Source organism: Leptinotarsa decemlineata, unplaced genomic scaffold (assembly GCF_025532065.1).
Source record: "Leptinotarsa decemlineata unplaced genomic scaffold, Ldec_3_MD MMD2_tig00078346_RagTag_RagTag, whole genome shotgun sequence".
NCBI lineage: Eukaryota > Metazoa > Arthropoda > Insecta > Coleoptera > Chrysomelidae > Leptinotarsa > Leptinotarsa decemlineata.
Genome location: NW_027412724.1, coordinates 1757516 through 1777535, shown reverse-complemented (window position 1 = coordinate 1777535; position 20020 = coordinate 1757516). Strand labels below are relative to the sequence as shown.

At 37.0% G+C, this 20020-nt stretch overlaps 1 protein-coding gene across 2 annotated transcripts in view; it reads left to right on the top strand.

Annotated features, from left to right (window-relative positions):
- Positions 1-16737, top strand: part of LOC111502355 (uncharacterized) — a 53222-nt gene extending 36485 nt beyond the window's left edge. For both annotated transcript variants that reach the window (XM_074185626.1, XM_074185627.1), the window contains exons 5-10: positions 1101-1424; positions 1535-1902; positions 2265-2625; positions 5007-5215; positions 9498-9685; positions 16408-16737. In XM_074185626.1, coding sequence (XP_074041727.1) covers positions 1101-1424; positions 1535-1902; positions 2265-2625; positions 5007-5215; positions 9498-9685; positions 16408-16646 — 1689 coding nt within the window. In that variant the 3' untranslated portion in view covers positions 16647-16737. The remainder of the gene's footprint in view (positions 1-1100; positions 1425-1534; positions 1903-2264; positions 2626-5006; positions 5216-9497; positions 9686-16407) is intronic.
- The last annotated feature ends 3283 nt before the right edge of the window (positions 16738-20020 follow it).

The window sequence follows — 20020 nt, the reverse complement described above, 5'->3', positions numbered from 1 at the left end:
TGCTGCCGGTGAAGATGTGCATCCGCAGCCGATGTCCTGGAATCCAAATATATATAATGACGAAACAAGTGTGCTGTCGTCAGCAAAGCAATATATTGGATTATTGTTTTTTTCCAATATATCCCAAGAGATTTGAGTGCAATTTTAATAATATGGTTCAAATATACCTCCAAGATCTTCAATCTCTTCAACTTATTTCAGAAGTAAGCTGGAGTAATCATACTCCATTGATAACTGACAACGATTAACCAGGTTGGTACAAAATTTGGAAACTTGGCACAGAATTTTTGACTCAGGTTTTTGACTTACTCAGCTACGAGTTAATGGGTAGAAATATCCAATAGCGGATCCTGCTGATAATTAGCAAGTCAACCCTATGGCTAATGATAATTATAATTGGCAACAGTTACAGTCCCTATATTCTACACATCTTTTAAAGTTAGGAATCAACTAATTATGAAATAATTATCGCTCCCATGACCATCGAGCAAACAAACCACCACTGACAAGTCCTACAACAGACCGTGCATGTCTTCACATTCCGCTGGATATCTGAATTGAGGTTCGATCTGTATACCTAGTACATCTTCCGTATCATGAAATTTTTAGAAACATTAGGTGAAGTGGCTGATTGTAATCTTCTTCTTTATTTCAATTTCAAAATTGTGAAATAGATTTGAAAGTAGATAGAGCAGAATCATAGTAATCAGACCTGATGAATATTGACACAACTTTTCAATCAATATTTTTTGTATAAAAAATCAATCATAAAGTTGTAAAAAATATATATAATTCATTTTGTTCATAGTACATTGCTTGCAGTAGAGTAGTTCGATAATGAGGGGATTTACTCGACTCTCCACTGCAACCTGCGAGGGTTTATTGTGGCTCAAACCTTTATATGTATAGAATAGTGAAAGTCTTCTTCAAGAAAGCACTTTCAGTTATATATTATCTCATTTTGAAATCATGATTGACAAAAATATCACAGTCCAGGTGTGTAGAAAGAGTGCTTTCTTGGATTTATTGTAACCCAGAAGTTACAATTTTACCTATCGATCAAGCATTAGGTGTATTCTCATAACATTATTTCGTTCTAGAGGGTTAATGGCAAATCGTCTGATGTTGTTATCCAGAATGTTACTATCACCACAATTGACATCACCGATACATCTGACACAGAAAATTACTCAAAAATAGAGGATGATAACAATGTAGAGATCGAAGTAGCACATGTAAATGGAAAAGAAAATTCAAGAAGTACACGTTCTATAATCAGGTATGTCAAAAAACAGGCATCATCAGAAGAAGCAAGTGTATCTGCTGAGTCAGAGGCTAAGAAGATTAGGGGTAGTCATACCAAGATCTTCCATCAAAATCAAAGAAGTAGGTCCAATAACTCAGATCAAGAAGAAAGAAAAGAAGTGAGTGAACTGAAAATTTTTCTTAAACACTCAATTGACTATTTCATCTTTCAATATCAAAAATAGCAAATAAAGATTGAAATTTTTATTTTTTTCAATTTATGTTGCAGGAAGAAAGAAAAAAATCTAAATGGAGCTCATCTTCGGAAATAGAATTCAACAAGACTTCCCAAACTGAGTATGAGGATGCCGTTTCAACCTTGGAAATCTATGAATCAGAAATCCAAAATCCTAATGCAACCTATGTAGCCTCAGTAGATGCTCAATATTCAATTCTCAATGGAACTATAGTGTTGAAAAACCACAAAACTCTTGAGAAACATGATGGGAGGGAGCTAGTTGAAGAAAAAAAAGCAGCTTTGCAAAAAGACCTACGAACTCCACCCAAACTGAAATCTAAGAAAAATATGAAAGGAATATTCAGTTCCATTGAAAAAACTCCTCTAAAGAAGGTTGAGGCCTTTCAAACACTTCAGAGGTTGATAAATAAAAATGTTTGCGCACTTAAAAAATTAGGGCTAACTAAATTGGATTTGTTTGAAAACTTCATATTTTTTTTTCATTGTAATGAATTAGAACCTCTGGCATAAAAACGTATGGAAACACTTTTTCCACATAACAGAACTAGGGCACTTTTTTTTATACGAATTTTGCCAACCAAGTTAACATCATCAGGAAAAAAATATTTAGTTTTAGTCATGTCCTGATGATGTTAACTGTGTCATCGAAACACAAACAGTGTTCTCGTTCTGGCGTGGGAGAACGGGTTGTATTAGATTCAAAATGATTGTATAATTATTATCAAGTACTTCTTATTTCAAATTTCAAGTATTTTTACAGCAATTTTAGCAGCATTCCTACTATGACCAAATCGAAAACGTCAGAAGATGAAAGCGTTGATAATCAGATCGCCGATAAACCGAAAGGCTTTACCCCTTTTTCTAAAAAATTTTTACCAAAAAACTTTAGCACGTCTAGGATCAAAAAAATGCACCCAGGAAAACTGGACGTATTGAAAAATGATAATGACAACTTGCTATCAGAAAAATCCCACAGTGCTTTAAAAGCATCCCAGGTAGAGTTTAGAGACAGAGAAAAAAGAAGACAAGAAAAAGAGAATGAGGCTTTAAAGAAGCGTGAGGCTCTTTTGCTGGCACAGTCTGAAGAAAAAAGGAGAAAACGTGAGGAGAAACAATTGAAGGTAAATTTGTCAATTGGTGCAATTAGGAGAGTTACCAGTGTTTTTTGCTGTTTTCGTTATTCAGTTTGATATTTCCTTTGGAAATATTCAACCTTTCCAAAATTTATAAAAATAACATGCCATTTTTCAATAAACATATAGATAGTTTGAGAGAAAACAATACAATTGAAAAATAAACAGGAATGACTAAAACACTTAAATATCGATTCAATAATAACAATAATTATCAGTTTCTTCATAGTAGGGTAATATGTTTACACCTGATTTTCAAAGGAGTACGTGGATGAATCAACTGAATTCTTTATTTGTCAGGATAAGCATTCTAGTAATGGATTCGTTCAAGTCTTATGGCAAGGAACTTGGAGAACTCTCATACTCTGGTTCTTCTCGAATTCACAATCAAATTATTTAGTTGCGTTGAACTTGGACTCATATAGAAGTCTCAAGTCAATTTCTGCAATCAGTGATAAATTCAAAAGAAGGAGAATATCGGAGTAGGTACTCGTAGTTGGGTCCTTTGATGTTCGAACTCAAATGCACATGACCTCGGGAATTTGTTTTGTACTTTCATAATCTTAAGAATGGAATATCTGTCTAATGTAGAGGGTACGGTATTCCACAATTACATTCTAAGAGTGGACGAACCAAAGAACAACACAAAATTTCAAAAGTACAGAAAATTTGTTTGTGGAATTCTGATACAATGTGATTTATGTGACCTTTAAAAATTACCTTAGTATCAGACAGCACTTCCAAGACCTGAACACTATCGATCATCGTTCCTTGATCCGGTGCTGTTCACTGTTTCCAATGACAAGTTAGTTTGTTTATCAGTTTTTGCTGGATATTCCTTCAGAATGGTTTACTTTTTTGCAGGGTATCTTCGAATTATAATTCCATGATAAATGGCTTATAACTCTTCTATTTGAACGTACATCACTGTAAAATTTATATCAACTGTGAGATAATCCAATTTGGTGTGAATTTTGGTATAAATTGCCCACTCAATGAATAATTCGCAAATGAAAATGAATGACTCTCTTGACTCACAAAAAATACTCTGACATTTGATTTCTTGTGCTTGAGGTTAATTTGGAAATATTGAAATCATCATACGCACCTTGTACGTTCTATCATTTAATGTTTTCATTTTATTTTCTGTAAATATGTTTTACTTTCTTCACCTCTGTAATGTTTAATTAATACATCACATAGTTTGAAGTTCTGAGATGTATTACTTTAGAGGTCAATATGTGATATATGATTTTTATTTCTGAATTATATGTACTGATAATTCTAATCAAATCAGTATATTCTCTAAGAATGGTATCATAATACAATCACTGTTATTATTGATTCATAAATAAAAGTTTAAATCGGTATTTGATGGTTGTATTAATTGATTTCAGGTCTGTTTTCATTAGAGAAGCAATGAATATAGAAAATATGGTTTGTAATATTCCAAATATTGTAATTTTTTTGTAATAAAAATTGTAAATTCCAAGATTCAAAATAATACTCATTTTGATTTTTGTGCAATAAATTATTAGGATGTTCCAAAAGTTTTGTCCGTTTTTATGAGTCTACTTCAAAATGTTATATCTCAGTGAATACTCATTCAATTTTACTGAAACAAGCGCCATTTGAATCAGTGCACTTTTGCCAATGTAACACAAATCGAATAAATTATGTACTCGGATTTTTTGAAGTCGATAACGGCTAAATTTATCTGGTCTTGATTGGCGAAGGTTCTACCGGTGAGAAAGTTATCGCAGTGCTTGAAAAAATGGTAGTCAGTTGGCGAAAGATCTGGGGAGTTTGGTGGGTGAAGCAAAACGCTCAATTCCTCAAATCCTCCTCCTGGATTACTGTAGGTCGATTGCTTCCGGGCTGATCTTCGAGGCTAAAATCTCCGGAACTAAATTTCGCAAACTAACGTACAACAGTACGTTCGTTAACACTATTATTGCCAAATGCCTGATTAGTTTCTCCAGATGCTTCGGCAGCGTTTTGGCTCAATTTGAATTCGTAGAGAAAAATATACTGTGACACAGAATAAATATTTATTGAGATATGGAGCTACAAAAATACATGACATTTCCGATTCTGCGCTGCTAGGTATTCGTGCTGCTAATCTTATAAACCCGAATATCTTAACCAAATCATAAAAGACTATGGCATTGATAATATATAACTGAATTATCAATGTCATAAAATATGACTTGAAGATTAATGAAATTTTCCAATATCTATTTTTGATAAACTAATAGCAAATTATTAATAATTGCGGAAAATGTATATATTTGCAACATTATTATGTAACACCAAAAAGGCAATTTTGAAATAGTATAAAAATGATTATACTCAGACATGATTTTCAGGCTCAGCTGCAAAGGGAGATAATTGAGAAAGAGAAACACAAACTTTTGGAAGAACAAATACGTAAAGAAGAAAAATATAAGCAAACCTTAGCAGAAAAAGAAGCAAAATTGCAAAAACAAAAAGAGGAAGCAGAAAAAAAGAGGCAACTCGTCAAGAAGAAAGCGGATGTGATCAAAGAGAAAGAAGAAAGATTGAAGGAGCAGGAAGGGTGAGTCAATTCTTCTCCCTTGAAAAGTATCAAAACGATATTTATCAAATGAAACATGCTATTGTGGAAAATATCAAGTTCATCATGTTAATATATAGGCCAATGATATACATTTCTACTACCTACATTGACAAATCTAAAAGATTTTTCAACAATATTTTGAATCTTATGTAAACAAAATTTATTTGTTGATGTTGATTTGAATGATGACTTGTCATCATGTAAATTGAACTTCGCCTTTTATCTTCATATAATAAATGAACTGTACATGATTAATTTGCTTTAACTGAATTAGAAGATAATAAAGACGATATTATTATTTTTTTTTTCACCGTAGTGTGCGCTGGTCAGGCCCAATCCCCCGAAGCCCCGATACATTCGACATTCGGGAGGGCTTATTATTTTTTTTTTCACCGTAGTGTGCGCTGGTCAGGCCCTATCCCCCGAAGCCCTGATACATTCGGGAGGGCGCGCCAGCATAATCAACCAATGACCACTCCCCACACCGTGGGGTAAGCGATCATTGGGTCCGAGAATCATGTGCCCTGAGCAAACGCAGTGAGCCAAGAATGACAGCCTTCTGCATCTGTGCGGCTAAGATTTCTGCCTTAGTGCGGCAAGCCGGTATGATTTTGAGATTCAAGAGTAAAGACGACATCATTCCACCAAGGACTCCAACAATCAGAACGACCATCTTGACAGAGTGATCTGGATAGAGTCTGCGGAGTTCGAAGAGAAAATCTTGATATTTTATCCGTTTTTCCTCCTCTTTTCTGACGACATTCGTCTCGCCAGGAGTTGAAAACTCTACGACAAATATCGTTTTGGTCTGGTGGTCGAGAAGGACTACATCAGGCTTATTAGCTTGTCTGAGCCTGAGGGTGGGGAACGAATAGTTCCAATAAATTCGGCATTTCTCGTTCCCCACAACGGATTCAATATCCCCCGGAGCGTAGGGCAACACCGGTGTCTCGTCAATACCGTAAGAGTGCCGTAGATGGTAATATAGCACTCTTAGGGCCGCGTTATGTCGATGGATATAGGCCGAGACCGCATATGCTGGACATGCTGATAGCAAGTGCATTAGGGTCTCGGGCGCCTCGCGGCAGGCCCTGCACCTTGTGTCAGGAACCTCTATACCCATCACGCGACTGCGGTAGACTAAGGTGTTGAAGACACCATCCTGGCAAGCCATGATGAACCCCTCAGTTTCCGACTTCAGCCCACTCGACCTGAGAAAAGCGAACGTCAGGCGCTTTGATAAGCCAAGGTCTTCAATATTATTGAAGAAGACCCCATGCATTGGCTTATCCCTGTGTCTCCGCAGAAGTAAGGTGACCTCTGCGGCTTTTATCTGAGCTTTTTGCTGAACGGGTTCCAACTCGGTGACAGAGTTGTAGTCACCTCGTTCAGATTCGCAAACCATACCGAGTTCATCAGCTGCTCGAGCAGCTGCCCTAAGGAGAAATGCTCCAATTCTTGCTCTCTCATGGTCACGGACCATGCAAAGAAGGGGATCCGAACTCCTGACGACTTTACAGGCTGTATCCAGTACCATTCTGTCATGTAGACACTCCAAACTCAAAAGTCCACGTCCTCCCTGTTGTCGGGGGAAGTACAACCGTGGAACGGACGATTTGGGATGCAAACTCCTATAGAGATGCATCATTTTTCGGGTCCTTACGTCGAGTTGATACAGCTCCTCCCGAGTCCACTTCACTACTCCAAACGAGTAGAGTAAGATTGGAACGGCAAGCATATTTGTTGCAGCAACTTTGTTCTTCCCCGACAGCTCCGATGACCAGATCTGTCGAAGTTTGTGCTGATACTTGCCGCGGAGAGAGTTTTTCACTGCGGTTACCTCTTGTGAGTGGCGTTGTTCCACCCCGAGGTAAGTATACGTCTCTCCGGCATCCAGATGGTGTAGGATGCTTCCATCTACGAGCTGCACATCCTCTCCGTAGTCCCCGCATCGTCCTCTTTTGAGATGAACCATTGCACATTTGTCTATCCCGAATTTCATACCGATAGCATGCGTGTACTCTTCCACCACCCTCAAGGACTGATGGAGATCCTTCTCTCCAGAGGCATAAAGTTTAAGATCATCCATATAAAACAGATGGGTGACCTTGTGCCTCCGGTTTCCGGGGGTGCCACAGTTATACCCTCGAGTGTTTCTGAGCGCAACGGATAATGGCAATAGTAAGATGCAGAATAGAAGGGGACTGAGGGAATCACCCTGAAATACACCCCTTCTGAAAGTGACCCACCCTGTTTGGACTCTTGCTTGACCAGATGTTATGGTGAAGCGAGTTCGCCAAAGTGGTATAGTTGTTCAATGCATCTTACTATGTTGTCGGGTACCGCAAGGCATCTGAGCAAATGCAAGATGAGCTCATGCGAAATTGTATCAAATGCCTTACGGTAATCGATCCAGGCCATAGAGAGGTTACGCTTATATTGTATCGAGTCCAGCGTTACACATCTATCGATGAGCAGGTTCTCTTTACATCCAGCGACTCCTCTCTTCGACCCTCTCTGCTCATATATCCGTTCGAACACTCGGTCAATTGCGGTGAGTATTCGTGTGTATAAGATGCTTGTAAACAACTTATAACACGAATTCAAGCATGTTATCGGTCTGTAATTCTTAGGAATCGACAAATCTCCGCTTTTGGGGATGAGAACGGTCCGCCCCTCGACAAACCAATCCGGAATCGGCTGCTCTCCGTCCAGCCATAAGTTGAAAACTCTGGCCAGATGGCGGTGGGTACTTGGTACTTTTTTCCACCAATAAGTGTTCAGCCCATCTGGGCCTGGAGCAGCAAAGTTCTTAGAACCAACAAGGGCTCTTCGAACGTCATCCGGGGTTATCGGGTTGCGCAATTCATTGAGCTCAGGCTGTCGAAACTCTCTGTTGAAAGCTTCGAACTGCGCTAGGGCTGGAGTGTCTAAATTGAGTGGCTGCGGGTGTTCATAGATATCCTTCCAGAAGGATTCCACCTGATCAGCAGTCGGCGGATTATCCACAACACGTGGAGGCTCTTGGAATAAGCGAGAAGGTTTCTCGCGGAACCTAAGATTTTCCGCGATACTTCTCGCTCGCCTCACTAGTGACTTCTTAGCAGCCACTAGCATTCGTATCCTATCAAGGCAATGCTGTTTGGTGGTCAACAGCACGCCTTGGCGGCTATCGCCGCACTGCGGGCGTGAAAGGCCTATTGGCCGCCCTGTAGTCCATCACACATTGGATACGAGACGCGTGTTGTCTCGCCGACGTGATCTTAGCCTCCATCTTGTGTACACGCCGTTCAATCTTCCGAACCGCAAGGCCGGGATTTCGTCCTTCCGATTCGGAAAGCGATTGGACGACGTTATACACGGCGGTGTTGATTTGCCAGATGTGAGCCTCTTCTGTTAGAACACTATGAACCTCCGCATCCAAACAAGCCAGTTCTTGTGGCTTCAGGGGCCTAATTCTGTAGAGCGCCCTGCGTGTTCTAATTGTCGTCTCCATTGGTGGTATGGTGCGAGTCTCCTCTCCAGCCTTGCCAACGGGTGGTAGAACTGCCACTTCTACCACTTCGTTAGCAGACTGGGGAGGAGCTATATAGCCCTGCCGCCGAAGATAGGATACGTAATCCCTAAGATTTTGGGCGGAAAAGGCGGCATGCTCCGGATGTGTTTCGCACCACAGAACATGCAATCTCGCCATGTACCCTCTTCGAGCGGGCTCACTACTCTCGTAGCAATGCATAAGGCTATCTCTCAGCTCATGCGTCCACTCAAAGCGTCCGTTGTCGTTGCCAGGGTTGTCGTCGGTAGGCAAATCATCGTTATGGGCCCCACCACCTTGCCTCTGACCCCTCCCAGCGGGTCGATTGTGGGGGCTTCTTCCTTGATTGTTGGGAACCAAGTGTTGAGTCCACCGGGTGGTTAGCCCTGTGGACCCACGGCCGGCACCGGAGGGAGAATAGAGTTCTCCTTTCCGGGTGCGCCTGGGCTGCCGGTCCGGTTTTGCACCAGTTGCTCGGGTAAGTGGTGTCGCAACTCACCAAAGGCCAAGGGTGTTAGTGGCCATCCCTGCTTATTATTATTATTATTATTATTATAATTATTATTATATTTTTTTTCTCACCGTCAAATATATAACATGTATGATTATGTACACTTTTTTCCTTGTTTTCTTGGCTATTACAAAGAGTAAATCTTATGGACACCGTACAGAAAATTATGAAACATGTAATTTATGTCTTTCACACTCTGATTTTTATTTTCACAGGGTTTATCAAAGAAATGAGGACGAATTGGCTGGAAAGTTACAAAAGCAGACAATTCAAAAAAAACGACTTAGTTCACTCCCTATCTATATGACTACGCAACCTCCACTCCTACCTACGGATGACTGTTACGATTCAGACAATTCAGGTTGTCAATTAACCAATAAACAAATATCTGATTGGTTAAAAGGTGAGCAAAAATGAGATTGTTATATCTCTTAAAACCTCAAAGTATATAAGTTCAAATTTTTGTCTTCACTCTTTTCTCTTATCAAATTCCAATCAGGTAATCTGTTTTTTAGGATTACTTCCACTTCTTTGTTTTAAGTTTTTCAAACTTGGCAACAGATTATTTTTCCTAGCAAACAAATGGCTCCTACTGTTATTTATCATGGAAATAACTTGGCAAGGAAAATGTCCCAAACGCCATGCTGACACAGTCCATACACCTACATTTGCTATTGAATGTCCATAGCATCATGTATGCAAACAAAATAACTTATGATCACCAACTTTTATGTTGAAAAAGTTATCGAATTTTAACGTCACTATGTAGTAGCTTTGAAATATACCATTGGAAGTGCTTTCAAGATCTTCTGATCAAAATTAGTCATGCATCTCGGTTACACAAAATGACTAAGTATTCTGTTAAGGTTTAATTTTTCTATTTGATTTAATGTTATTTTGTTCAAAAAAAACAATTTTTGCCTCTCTTATAAAATACTGAATCCATTTTTTATGATACATTTTCTAATAATTAATTATATAATGTATATATTACAGTATAAGACGTTTCATAGAAATGAATTCATGAATTCAAATAAAAAATAAAATAAAAATAAAGACATTTTTGAGGTATAATCTTAAAAATTTTCCTTTGAAAGACATTTTTCGTGCAGGACACAATGTTTCTTACCGTTTTTAGATTACTAATGACTTTAAAATAACGTTTCGGCTGTTAGCATACACAATCCTATATTTTTTAATAATTCTTAAATTTTATTGTCAGTCATTATTTCTTTTCATTATTTTTAATATCTTTTTTCTACTAACTCACTTGAATGTTTCGGTTATAATTATTTGATAATTTAAGTTCAAACCTCTAACAATCGATAGGAAAGTGTCAACCACATTAAATATATTCTCAAACCACTATTTTTGCGAACATTTGAAAAAATATTCATTCGAATATACAGGAATCATATGGCAAATATACGAAACACATGTACAGATATGGTACCTATTGAGATAATTTACAGGTGTTCACGTGGTATAATTTAGTTAGATATATAAGAAGTTAATGGTAACTAATAAAAAAATCAGAATGTATTCTAAAATGAATATGAATTATCAATACAAAAAAAAATATTTTGTGAAAAACCATCGAAAATTATGAGTTAAAATAGAAAATAAAAAAATACATACTAAAAACTTGACTGAAAAAAATTATACAGATCGGTCAGATTTCCTTGTTTATTTCAGTTAAGCCGTTAATGGGTAATCATTTTACATACAGGGTGATTCAAGAAATAAGAAACTATAAACATAACAATTCCTATACCTTATATTTTCTATTTACTGATAGTAAAATACTAACCAGTCTTCCATAGTGATTTATTCAAGTAGTCCAATATCTGAAATTAATGCAAACCTAACACATAATTATTACTATAATTATTACTTATAATGAATAATTAGATGCAAATAAAAAATTTTCAACCCTAGGTACTCGCTAAACATTTTTTATTCCAGAAGTGGATATCTCCTCCTTTGAGTTCTCTGTGGATCCCATAGATGGCGTCTTCGTAAGATGAGATGTCATCGCGCTCACTTCCTGGGGCTTGTCCTTTAAGGACTTCGTCATGATCCCAAAACAAGGTTAGAACCCGCTGTTCCCACAGAACTATCGCCCGATTCGTCTACTCTCGTCGGCCGCTAAACTGGCTGAAAGAGTTGTTCTCCAAAGGCTCAAGGAAGAAGTTGAGGACCGAAATGTTCTGCCTGATGAACAATTTGGCTTCAGGAGAGAACACTACACTGAGATACAGGCTCTAAGGCTGGTCTAAAATACCATCCATGAGCTAAACACAAATAAAAAAGTGCGCATTGTGCTATTAGACATCTCGAAGGCCTTCGACCGAGTGTGAAGATATCCCTATACGCTGATGGCACGGCTCTTTTCTCGTCTTCCATGGGTCGAGAGCTCGGCGTCGTCTACATGTAACGTGCATTGGTACCTCCATTGGAAGATCCGAGTGAACCCGGACAAGGCTCAGGCAATAACCATGGGAAGATTGCTATCTTCTCCGGCCAGAAAAGTGAGAATCGCTGGAAGGGAGATTGACTGGCAAGCGCGAGTAAAGTACCTCGGCCTTCTAATAGACCGTAGGCTCACTTGGAACCCGCACATTATGTACGTCAAATCAAAGATCGAGGGTCGGATTGCAAGTCTGTATCCTCTGATCAACAGAAAATCTAAAATGAGTTTGAAGAACATTGTATTGTAGATTACCATCTACAATACAATGTTCAAGCCTGTCATCATGTATGCTTCAGGTGTCTGGGGACAAGCGGCGAAATATAATATCTCCATTCTGGAGGTATTGCAAAATAAGCTAATGAGGATGATTGTGAATGCTCCTTGGTTCGTGCTTAATGAAGCCACCCGCAGAGATTTGCAGCTGCCTTCCATTCGGCAGTCAATTCAGTCGAGGAATCGGCGAGTTTTTGAAGGTGCGGAAACAACAAAAATCCGTTAGTTAGGGAAGCTATATATTATGCTATGAAGATGACCCTTCCCAATATAGAAGGCCCCGACACTCTGTCGAATGAGGCCCTCATGTCCCCCGTTAAAGGATGAACAGATTTTTCATCCATCCCACCCAGCCAGGTAGGGGTACCCCATGAAGGGCGGTACTGATGTCTGAGGACTTCATGCCGTCATCATCCCTTCAGTCATGAACTCACTTGTCCTTTTTCGACAAAAATCAGCCAAAAGGGTAAGGGAGCTGGGCTCCAACCTGAACAAACTCAAGACGACGTGCAGTATTCATTCGTACATCAGTTGAAAGGGTAAGGGATTTGTGGTTCAGCCTAGCATCACTGATGCGAACTATGGCGGTTCGAAACAGCATTGGCTGATGTTGAATCATAAATGCGTTGTTTTTGGGTACCGATTTTCAGCTGGTCGCATTGCAGTGAAAGACAGAGGACGAATTTCGTCGGCGGTCGATATCAAATTTGGCTTTGCAACTGACCGCTTTGGGAAGCCTCGTTTGTATGTAGTATTCGAGTTCTTTGTCGATTCTATAGTCGGCGTCTTTGTAAGGGGAGATGTCATCGCACTCATGTCCTTTCTTCATTGATTTTTTGACTGGTCCACGAGCTAAATTCATCCTCTTCATTTGTTCAATTTTCTATTGAAATACAATTATCAGCTTTCATTTCTTCCCATCATTTGCATTGAAAAAATTCAAAAAGGAAATTGAACGGAAAATATAAATTTTCAAACAGTAAATTGCTTTGGACATTCATCGAACGTGATAGAGTGCTCTTGGTTCATTTGTTTTTTCTCAAGATCCATCGTGCCTAAACATTTTTTTACTTTTTTAGTAATCTCTCGATAATCATCACCAGGTAAACTGTTAAATTTAAGAACTCATCAACTTTTGAATTCATTTCAAAGCAGTCAGATCGTACCTAAGTCATGATAAGAAATTTTGTTCAAAATAAGATCATGAGAATCAACTCGTAGAGCTGGTGCCAAAGCTTGGACAAGTCGAACTGATTCTTAATAAGAAATTTTACAGCTGTCAAAGGCTGCAACTACATCATCAATGAAAATATTAATAATTTCTCTAAAGTTTTTTCGTTCATAATATTTTCCAGCCCCTTCAAACTCCGACACCGATGTTGATTGGGAGTTACTCACAGTTTCTCTGCTATGAAATTTGAGAAATAAAACTTTGTTTTTTTACCACTTGTATTTGTAACTAACGTTACTGCAGTTTCGTTCCATAAGAACATATTAAAACGAATACAATAAACTGAAAATAATTGATATTAGCCCTTATATATCTAAACACCACTGTAGATAATAACGGAGGTACTACTTAATTGAGTGCCTGAATTTTGTTTACCTGTGACAATGTGGGTACGCTAATTTGAAAACCGTTGAGTAAACTAGATCGATTTGATCATTCAGCATTGATGCTATTAGGATTTTTGTTGAAAAATGAATAATGAACAAGTTTTCAGTATGGTGCAGACTTTTTGGTTGATACAGTACATTGGGTGTACTTTATTTTTGTTACATTTCGTATTACAATGTGTAATATATAACAGGATGTATTTGCCATGTTCGTTGCCCGTTAAGCGGTAAGACCTCGTTGAATGTAAAAATACTTCAATACATCATATTTGGGAGTACAGGCAGTAACTTGTAAGACTTCAAGTATCTAGCCCAGTGACGGATTTAGGCTTGATGCCGCCGTAGACCCTGTTAATCGCGCCGCCCCCAATGTTTGAATACATTTTCTTAATTTTGATTCAATATCATTATTTTAAATTCAAAATAACTCTTATTTCGTTAGAATATGATTTTGATTATAACTAATGAACAGTACAGATATACCTACATAAGTAATAAATATTAGACAAATAAATTCTTTTTTTTTTGTTATAATGAATTTAAAAATTTCTTTTTTCTGGCTTTGGTCCACGCAGAAATATCAATCACCGATTCGATGTGATACGAACGGTTTGTAGTTCCTTCCGTGTCCTCGTATCCAATTCAAGCCTAGGAATGGAAGGAGGTTTCAAAGGACAAACTCTCGTTTTCGCTGTCTTCTCCAATGACGCGAAGAACTCTAGCCACTGAGAATGCTTTCTTACTACTCCCCATTTTCATTCCCACCTTTTCACCCCAGGATAATATCATTGAATCCGGAATTTTCGTCAATAATTCTCGAATAAATTGAGGATTTTCGAGATAACGTTCACTTCCTAGACTTTTCATGATCGAAACCATTTTGCTCACGATAATGAATCAGCTTTCCAAAGTTATTTTCTCTTATGGAAGTATCTTTGATTCTGTTCATCAAAGTATCTATGATGTATTCAGGTCTTCCCCGTTTCTCTAAAGTTTCAATCACAAGGCCTACGTTATCGGCAGTTAACATCATTCCTGCAACTGTTGTCTTTGCTTCCCCTTTTAGAAATCTCTGAATGCTTCAGCATGATTTCTTCATTGCTGTAGTCACAAAACTTGCGAAGATTCTTGAATTACTTATGGAACAGGGGCCAATCTTGGGGACTGCCATTAAAATGTGGAAAATCCTTTTCTAATACTTTTCGCATATGAAATTTATTCGGATCATTCATGTGACGTTGGGTTTTGAGTTGTTGAAGCTGGGAGAGAAAACGTTCTGAGAACGTTTGCAACAGTTCCGCAAAGCTGTTGTATGTGACATTTCCTGGTTTCTCATCGGGAAATTGTTCTTCGACCTTGGGTGAGTTATCATTGGGTTTCTCAGTTTTTTCAGGAATAAGTGACAGATTTTCTTTTCTATCATAATGAAATTGTTGAGATGTGTAATCTACCCATTGAGATACTTTGTTTCTTTGTTCTTGTTCTTGAACTAGTGTTCTCCTGATATTTTCGCTCTTTGCTTCTGATTGAACGTAACTGTTGCCTTCTTCTTGGGCATCTATCTCGGCTCCATGCAATTCTTCGAGTTGAAGAAGTTGTAAACTATCAGCTATTTGCTTCTTCTTCAACTCTCTACGGTTCTTTTCTTCCAGTTGTTGATCTTCCAGTTCTGGCTTCCTAAATTTCTTTGTAGCTCCTGTCTTTGTCTTTCTATTTTTAGAGCTATTCTTTTCTATTTCAAATCCAAACTACTTCGTCGAGATAATCCGGTATCCCTTGAGGCTTTCGAGTGAACAGACTGCTTCGAGTGAACCTCATGTATCAAGGAAGTTGACTCGCCAGATTTATCTTCAACGACTTTTTCAGGTAGTTTGTCTAGATTGGATTCTCGTTTCTCACGATTTCCAAATCCGTTTGGTCATACGTAGTCCGATGACAGACTTTGATTCAGACCTGCACTTTCTCGCTTGGGCGTACGTTTCTCCATATAGTGATCACGTCGGGGTCACCAAATGTTGTTTCCTTGATAATTATTAAACTCGAAAATGCCCAATAAATTCTATTTTTAGTCGGGATGAACTTTTTCTTTAACAAATTATCAGTAACTATCCAAAACATTTTGTTTTGTTATCTACAAGGTCATATCATAAACAATTCAAGGCAAACTAATAAAAAGATGAACAAATCAATATAATAGTATTTTTATTTGACGCTAAAAGTAAATTGCGAAATTATTCAGATTTAGTAATTTTAAAAGGTTTTATAAGTATATGATTCATTTCAGTAATGAAACAAACAGTAAAGCATAGCATTCGATGAAGACTGTAATTGATCTATTAAAAAATTACCATCTCATTCATAGATTGAAAAGTAAATAAAAAAATTTAATTATTATATTATATTCTATAGAAATTTTAAATAAAGACATCTGAACTCATTTTCGTCTCTTTTTCATCTCTAAAATTTTGGTGCCCTAGGTCCGGGCCTCACGGGCATAGGTGTAAATACATCACTGATCTAGCCTGTCTAATATTTGTCATGATTATTAAAATTGATCGTTCATTCGAAAATTGGAAACTTCCATAAGTTATGAATATTACTGGAGTTTTTTCACAACACCAAATCGTTATTTTAACACCTCGACACGTATTTCGATCACCAAGTGATCATCTTCAAGAGGAAGATTAAACTGTTTATGTTTAGTTATGTTTAGAAATACTTCAGCTGAACCTCACTTATCTAACTTCATTAACCATTTTCAGGTAGGGCACTTGAGAAAACTTTGTTAACGATGCAAGTTGTTGGAGAGAAAATGAAAAATACTTTATTCTCTTTGCAAACTCACACTCCAGACCTGCAAGAAATTTTTACAATTATTGATCCTAGGAAGTTGAAGAGGACATCCAGTGCTATTTGGAGAAAACCACCCAGATACACAATATTTACAGCTGCGAGTAACATTCATTTTAGTGAGGACTCCGAAGAAGAAACACATATATAGCTATTTTAATCTTCACAGATTCATTTATGATTCATTTGTATTTTTTTAAGTTGAAGTTGAAGAGATGCAATATAAAATATGTTTAATTTAAGCTAGATTTTATTGGAGTTGAAAATATCGACTGTCTTGTTCACATTTTCTTTTCTTTTTTGAAGACAAATATTTTTAGTCATAACTTATATTACTCAAATATTATATCAGAAAAATTATTTAATACACAGGGTTATTCAAATTTGAATCTATGCATGGGGATTTCGTAAACGATAGGAAATAGAGAATCAGTCAAGTCTGCCACAGTAGCAAACGAAACGTTTTGTACTACAAGTTCTATTTGACCACGATCCACCAGCCCGGTTTTTTTGAATTGTAATTTAAAGTAATGCCCCCTTCCCAGCGTCAAACTACATTGGCTTCCCTAGTTCACAATTTATTATTTTCCATGTCTTCTTCGTTTTATTGGATACATTCCCAATATAAAAAAAAATCGTTAATTTCATTTTAATTGTTTTTTATGTTCTTTCAATCTTCTTTTATATATGTATAAGCATGCTAGCTATGGGCGTCAATTTCTCCATACATGGTTGTCAGATAAAACATTCTCTCAAGCATTTGCCTTCTTGAACAACATCGTTAGTTACTGTTTTGTTGGGCATGATATATCAAAACACCAGGACAGAGATTCTAGGAAAAAGTAAAGTAAGTATTATATTATGTATATATATTATGTATATATATATATATATATATATATATATATATATATATATATATATATATATATATATATATATATATATATATATATATATATATATATATATATATATATAGATAAGTACTTTTTGGGCATCGTCAGTATCTGCCCGGTACTGACGATGCCCAATAGGCTGAAACAGCTGTCTACCGGTGGCTCTTGAATTGAAATCAATATGGGAATGATCAAAAAGTACTTATCTATTTATTTTTTGATTTTCATGGAATTATTTTTCAGCAGCTTGACTGCTTAACCTTTCTAGATTTCATATCATTTCTAGAAACATGTGGATTCGTTTTCCGATGGCATTTCAGGTTCAGTGGCGGCTCGTGGAATTTGAAAATGGTGAGGCACAGTTAAAATTTTTTTTTAGCAAAGTTAGAATTTAAAGTTAGTCTAGTGGTCACTCTACTTCGTCAGTTGTATAATACCATTTGTAAAAAAATTATAACATTAAATTTCAAAAAATTAAAATTGTTTATAAAGCTAGGGCTATGTTATCGAACAATTTGTTCCTATAGAAATATTTATTACGCAACTGTCCAGCAAGAACCAACGTGGAGGTGTAGAGCATTCTTGCCATGGAAGGGAAGGGCGGAAGGGATGGGATTGAGAGAAATAGAGGAAAAGGGATTGGTGAAGAGATGAAGATATTAAATAAATAAATATAGATTCTGAAATAAACTTAACAAAAATTTAAAACAAATTATAAAATAAACTAAAAAAATCAACTCTGCGTAAAATAAGGAGTTCATTCTAAAAATGTGTAAAAATAATAACTAGGTAAGTAGGTGTAGAGCATTCTTGCCATGGAAGGGAAGGGCGGAAAGGATGGGATTGAAAGAAATAGAGGAAAAGGGATTGGTGAAAAGATAAAGAGATATTAAATAATAAATATAGATTCTTAAATAAACTTGAAACAAATTATAAATAAACTTGAAACAAATTATAAATAAACTAAAAAATCAACCCTGCGTAAAATAAGGAGTTGTGAAAAAATGTGAAAAAATATTAACCATAAAAGAAAAACGTGCGTCCAAAAAATTAAAGTTTTTTGTAAATTAAAGGGATTCTGCGATTTTTCTGTTCAGCAAAATGATCTATCACCTCTTCTATAAAAACGTTTTCATCTAGTAATTTTATAAAACCTTTTTCAATTGATATCTTTGACATATTACTAAGTCGCGCCTGGCCAGTAGTATTTCTAACATAATTCTTAATTCTTTTTAGCGCGGAGAAACTTCTTTCTGTTGACGCGGTTGTCACTGGCAAAACAACAGCAATACATAATAATTTAAAAATTTCTGGCAATTCTGCTCATTTACTAAAATATTAACAAGATCACAAGTATTGCGAATGTTTATATTTACCTGGGGAAGTTGTGACGCTGTGCTAGGTCCCGCTAAATCCATTTTTCGGTAATAAGTAATGTTGTAATGTAATATTTTAGAAAAACCACCGAGATTCACTGCTCACCGAACCGAAAACTATCTATTATAATAAAAAAGTGTGCACTGTCACTGTGCACTTTTAACCCTCAACTCAAACTCAACCTGTTAATCTAAAAATAGCATTACTAACATTAGACGCCCCCCATCCGAAAGACAATCGGTCAGTTTCGTTAATTTTCGTGTCGCTTACGAGGCTTGCCTCTGAAAACGAAGTTTTTACGCACATTTTAAATCTATTTATAGATTCGGCTGTGTCATACAGAACAATTGTAATACGCTAGACAAAGAAACGCAGAGGCAAGCCTCTATCTATATACCACCTAAAGCAGAAATGAGATGGATGATATTTATAGTGAAATGCGGTAATTGACGGCGGCAGGACCGTATTTTACTAATTTAATAATAATTCTAATTGATATAATAATGAATGCAAATAGTAAAATAATATAAATTTGTGATTTATTTAATTTGCAAATTATTGGTGAGGCACTGCCTCATCTGCCTCATAGGAGAAGCCGCCACTGTTCAGGTTAGCTTCCCAAATTTCTGCTACCGGAGTTGTCGGTTGATTGGTCAAACCACCAACACTGAGATAAAAACTTGGCAAGTTGACTTGGGTGTCACACCAATAGGTGGTTCCAATTATGTTTCGCTTGCGTTTACGCAGCTATTTTTATCAAGTACTTTCTTGGTTTTTCTCATTTTGTCTATTAGTCAGGGAAGCTGTAGATTACGCTGTAGACGACCCCTCCCGATATAGAAGGCCCCGACACTCTGTCGAATGAGGCCCCTATGTCCTCCGTTAACAGATGAATAATATCTTCATCCATCTCACCCCAGCCAGGTAGGGGTACACCGCGAAGGGCGGTATGGATGTCTGAGGACTTTCATGCCACCATCAAACATCAGTCATGACCCGTTTGTCTTTCTGGCAAACATCAGTTCAAAGGGAAAGGGAGCCAGGCTTCAACCTGAATAAAATCAAGATGGATTACGTCATTTTGTCTTCAATCGAGGACCGCCTGCCCGGTACTGACGATACCCAATAGGCTGAAACAGCTGTCTACCGGTGGCTCTTAAATTGAAATCAATATGGGAATGATCAGAAAGTATATATATATATATATATATATATATATATATATATATATATATATATATATATATAT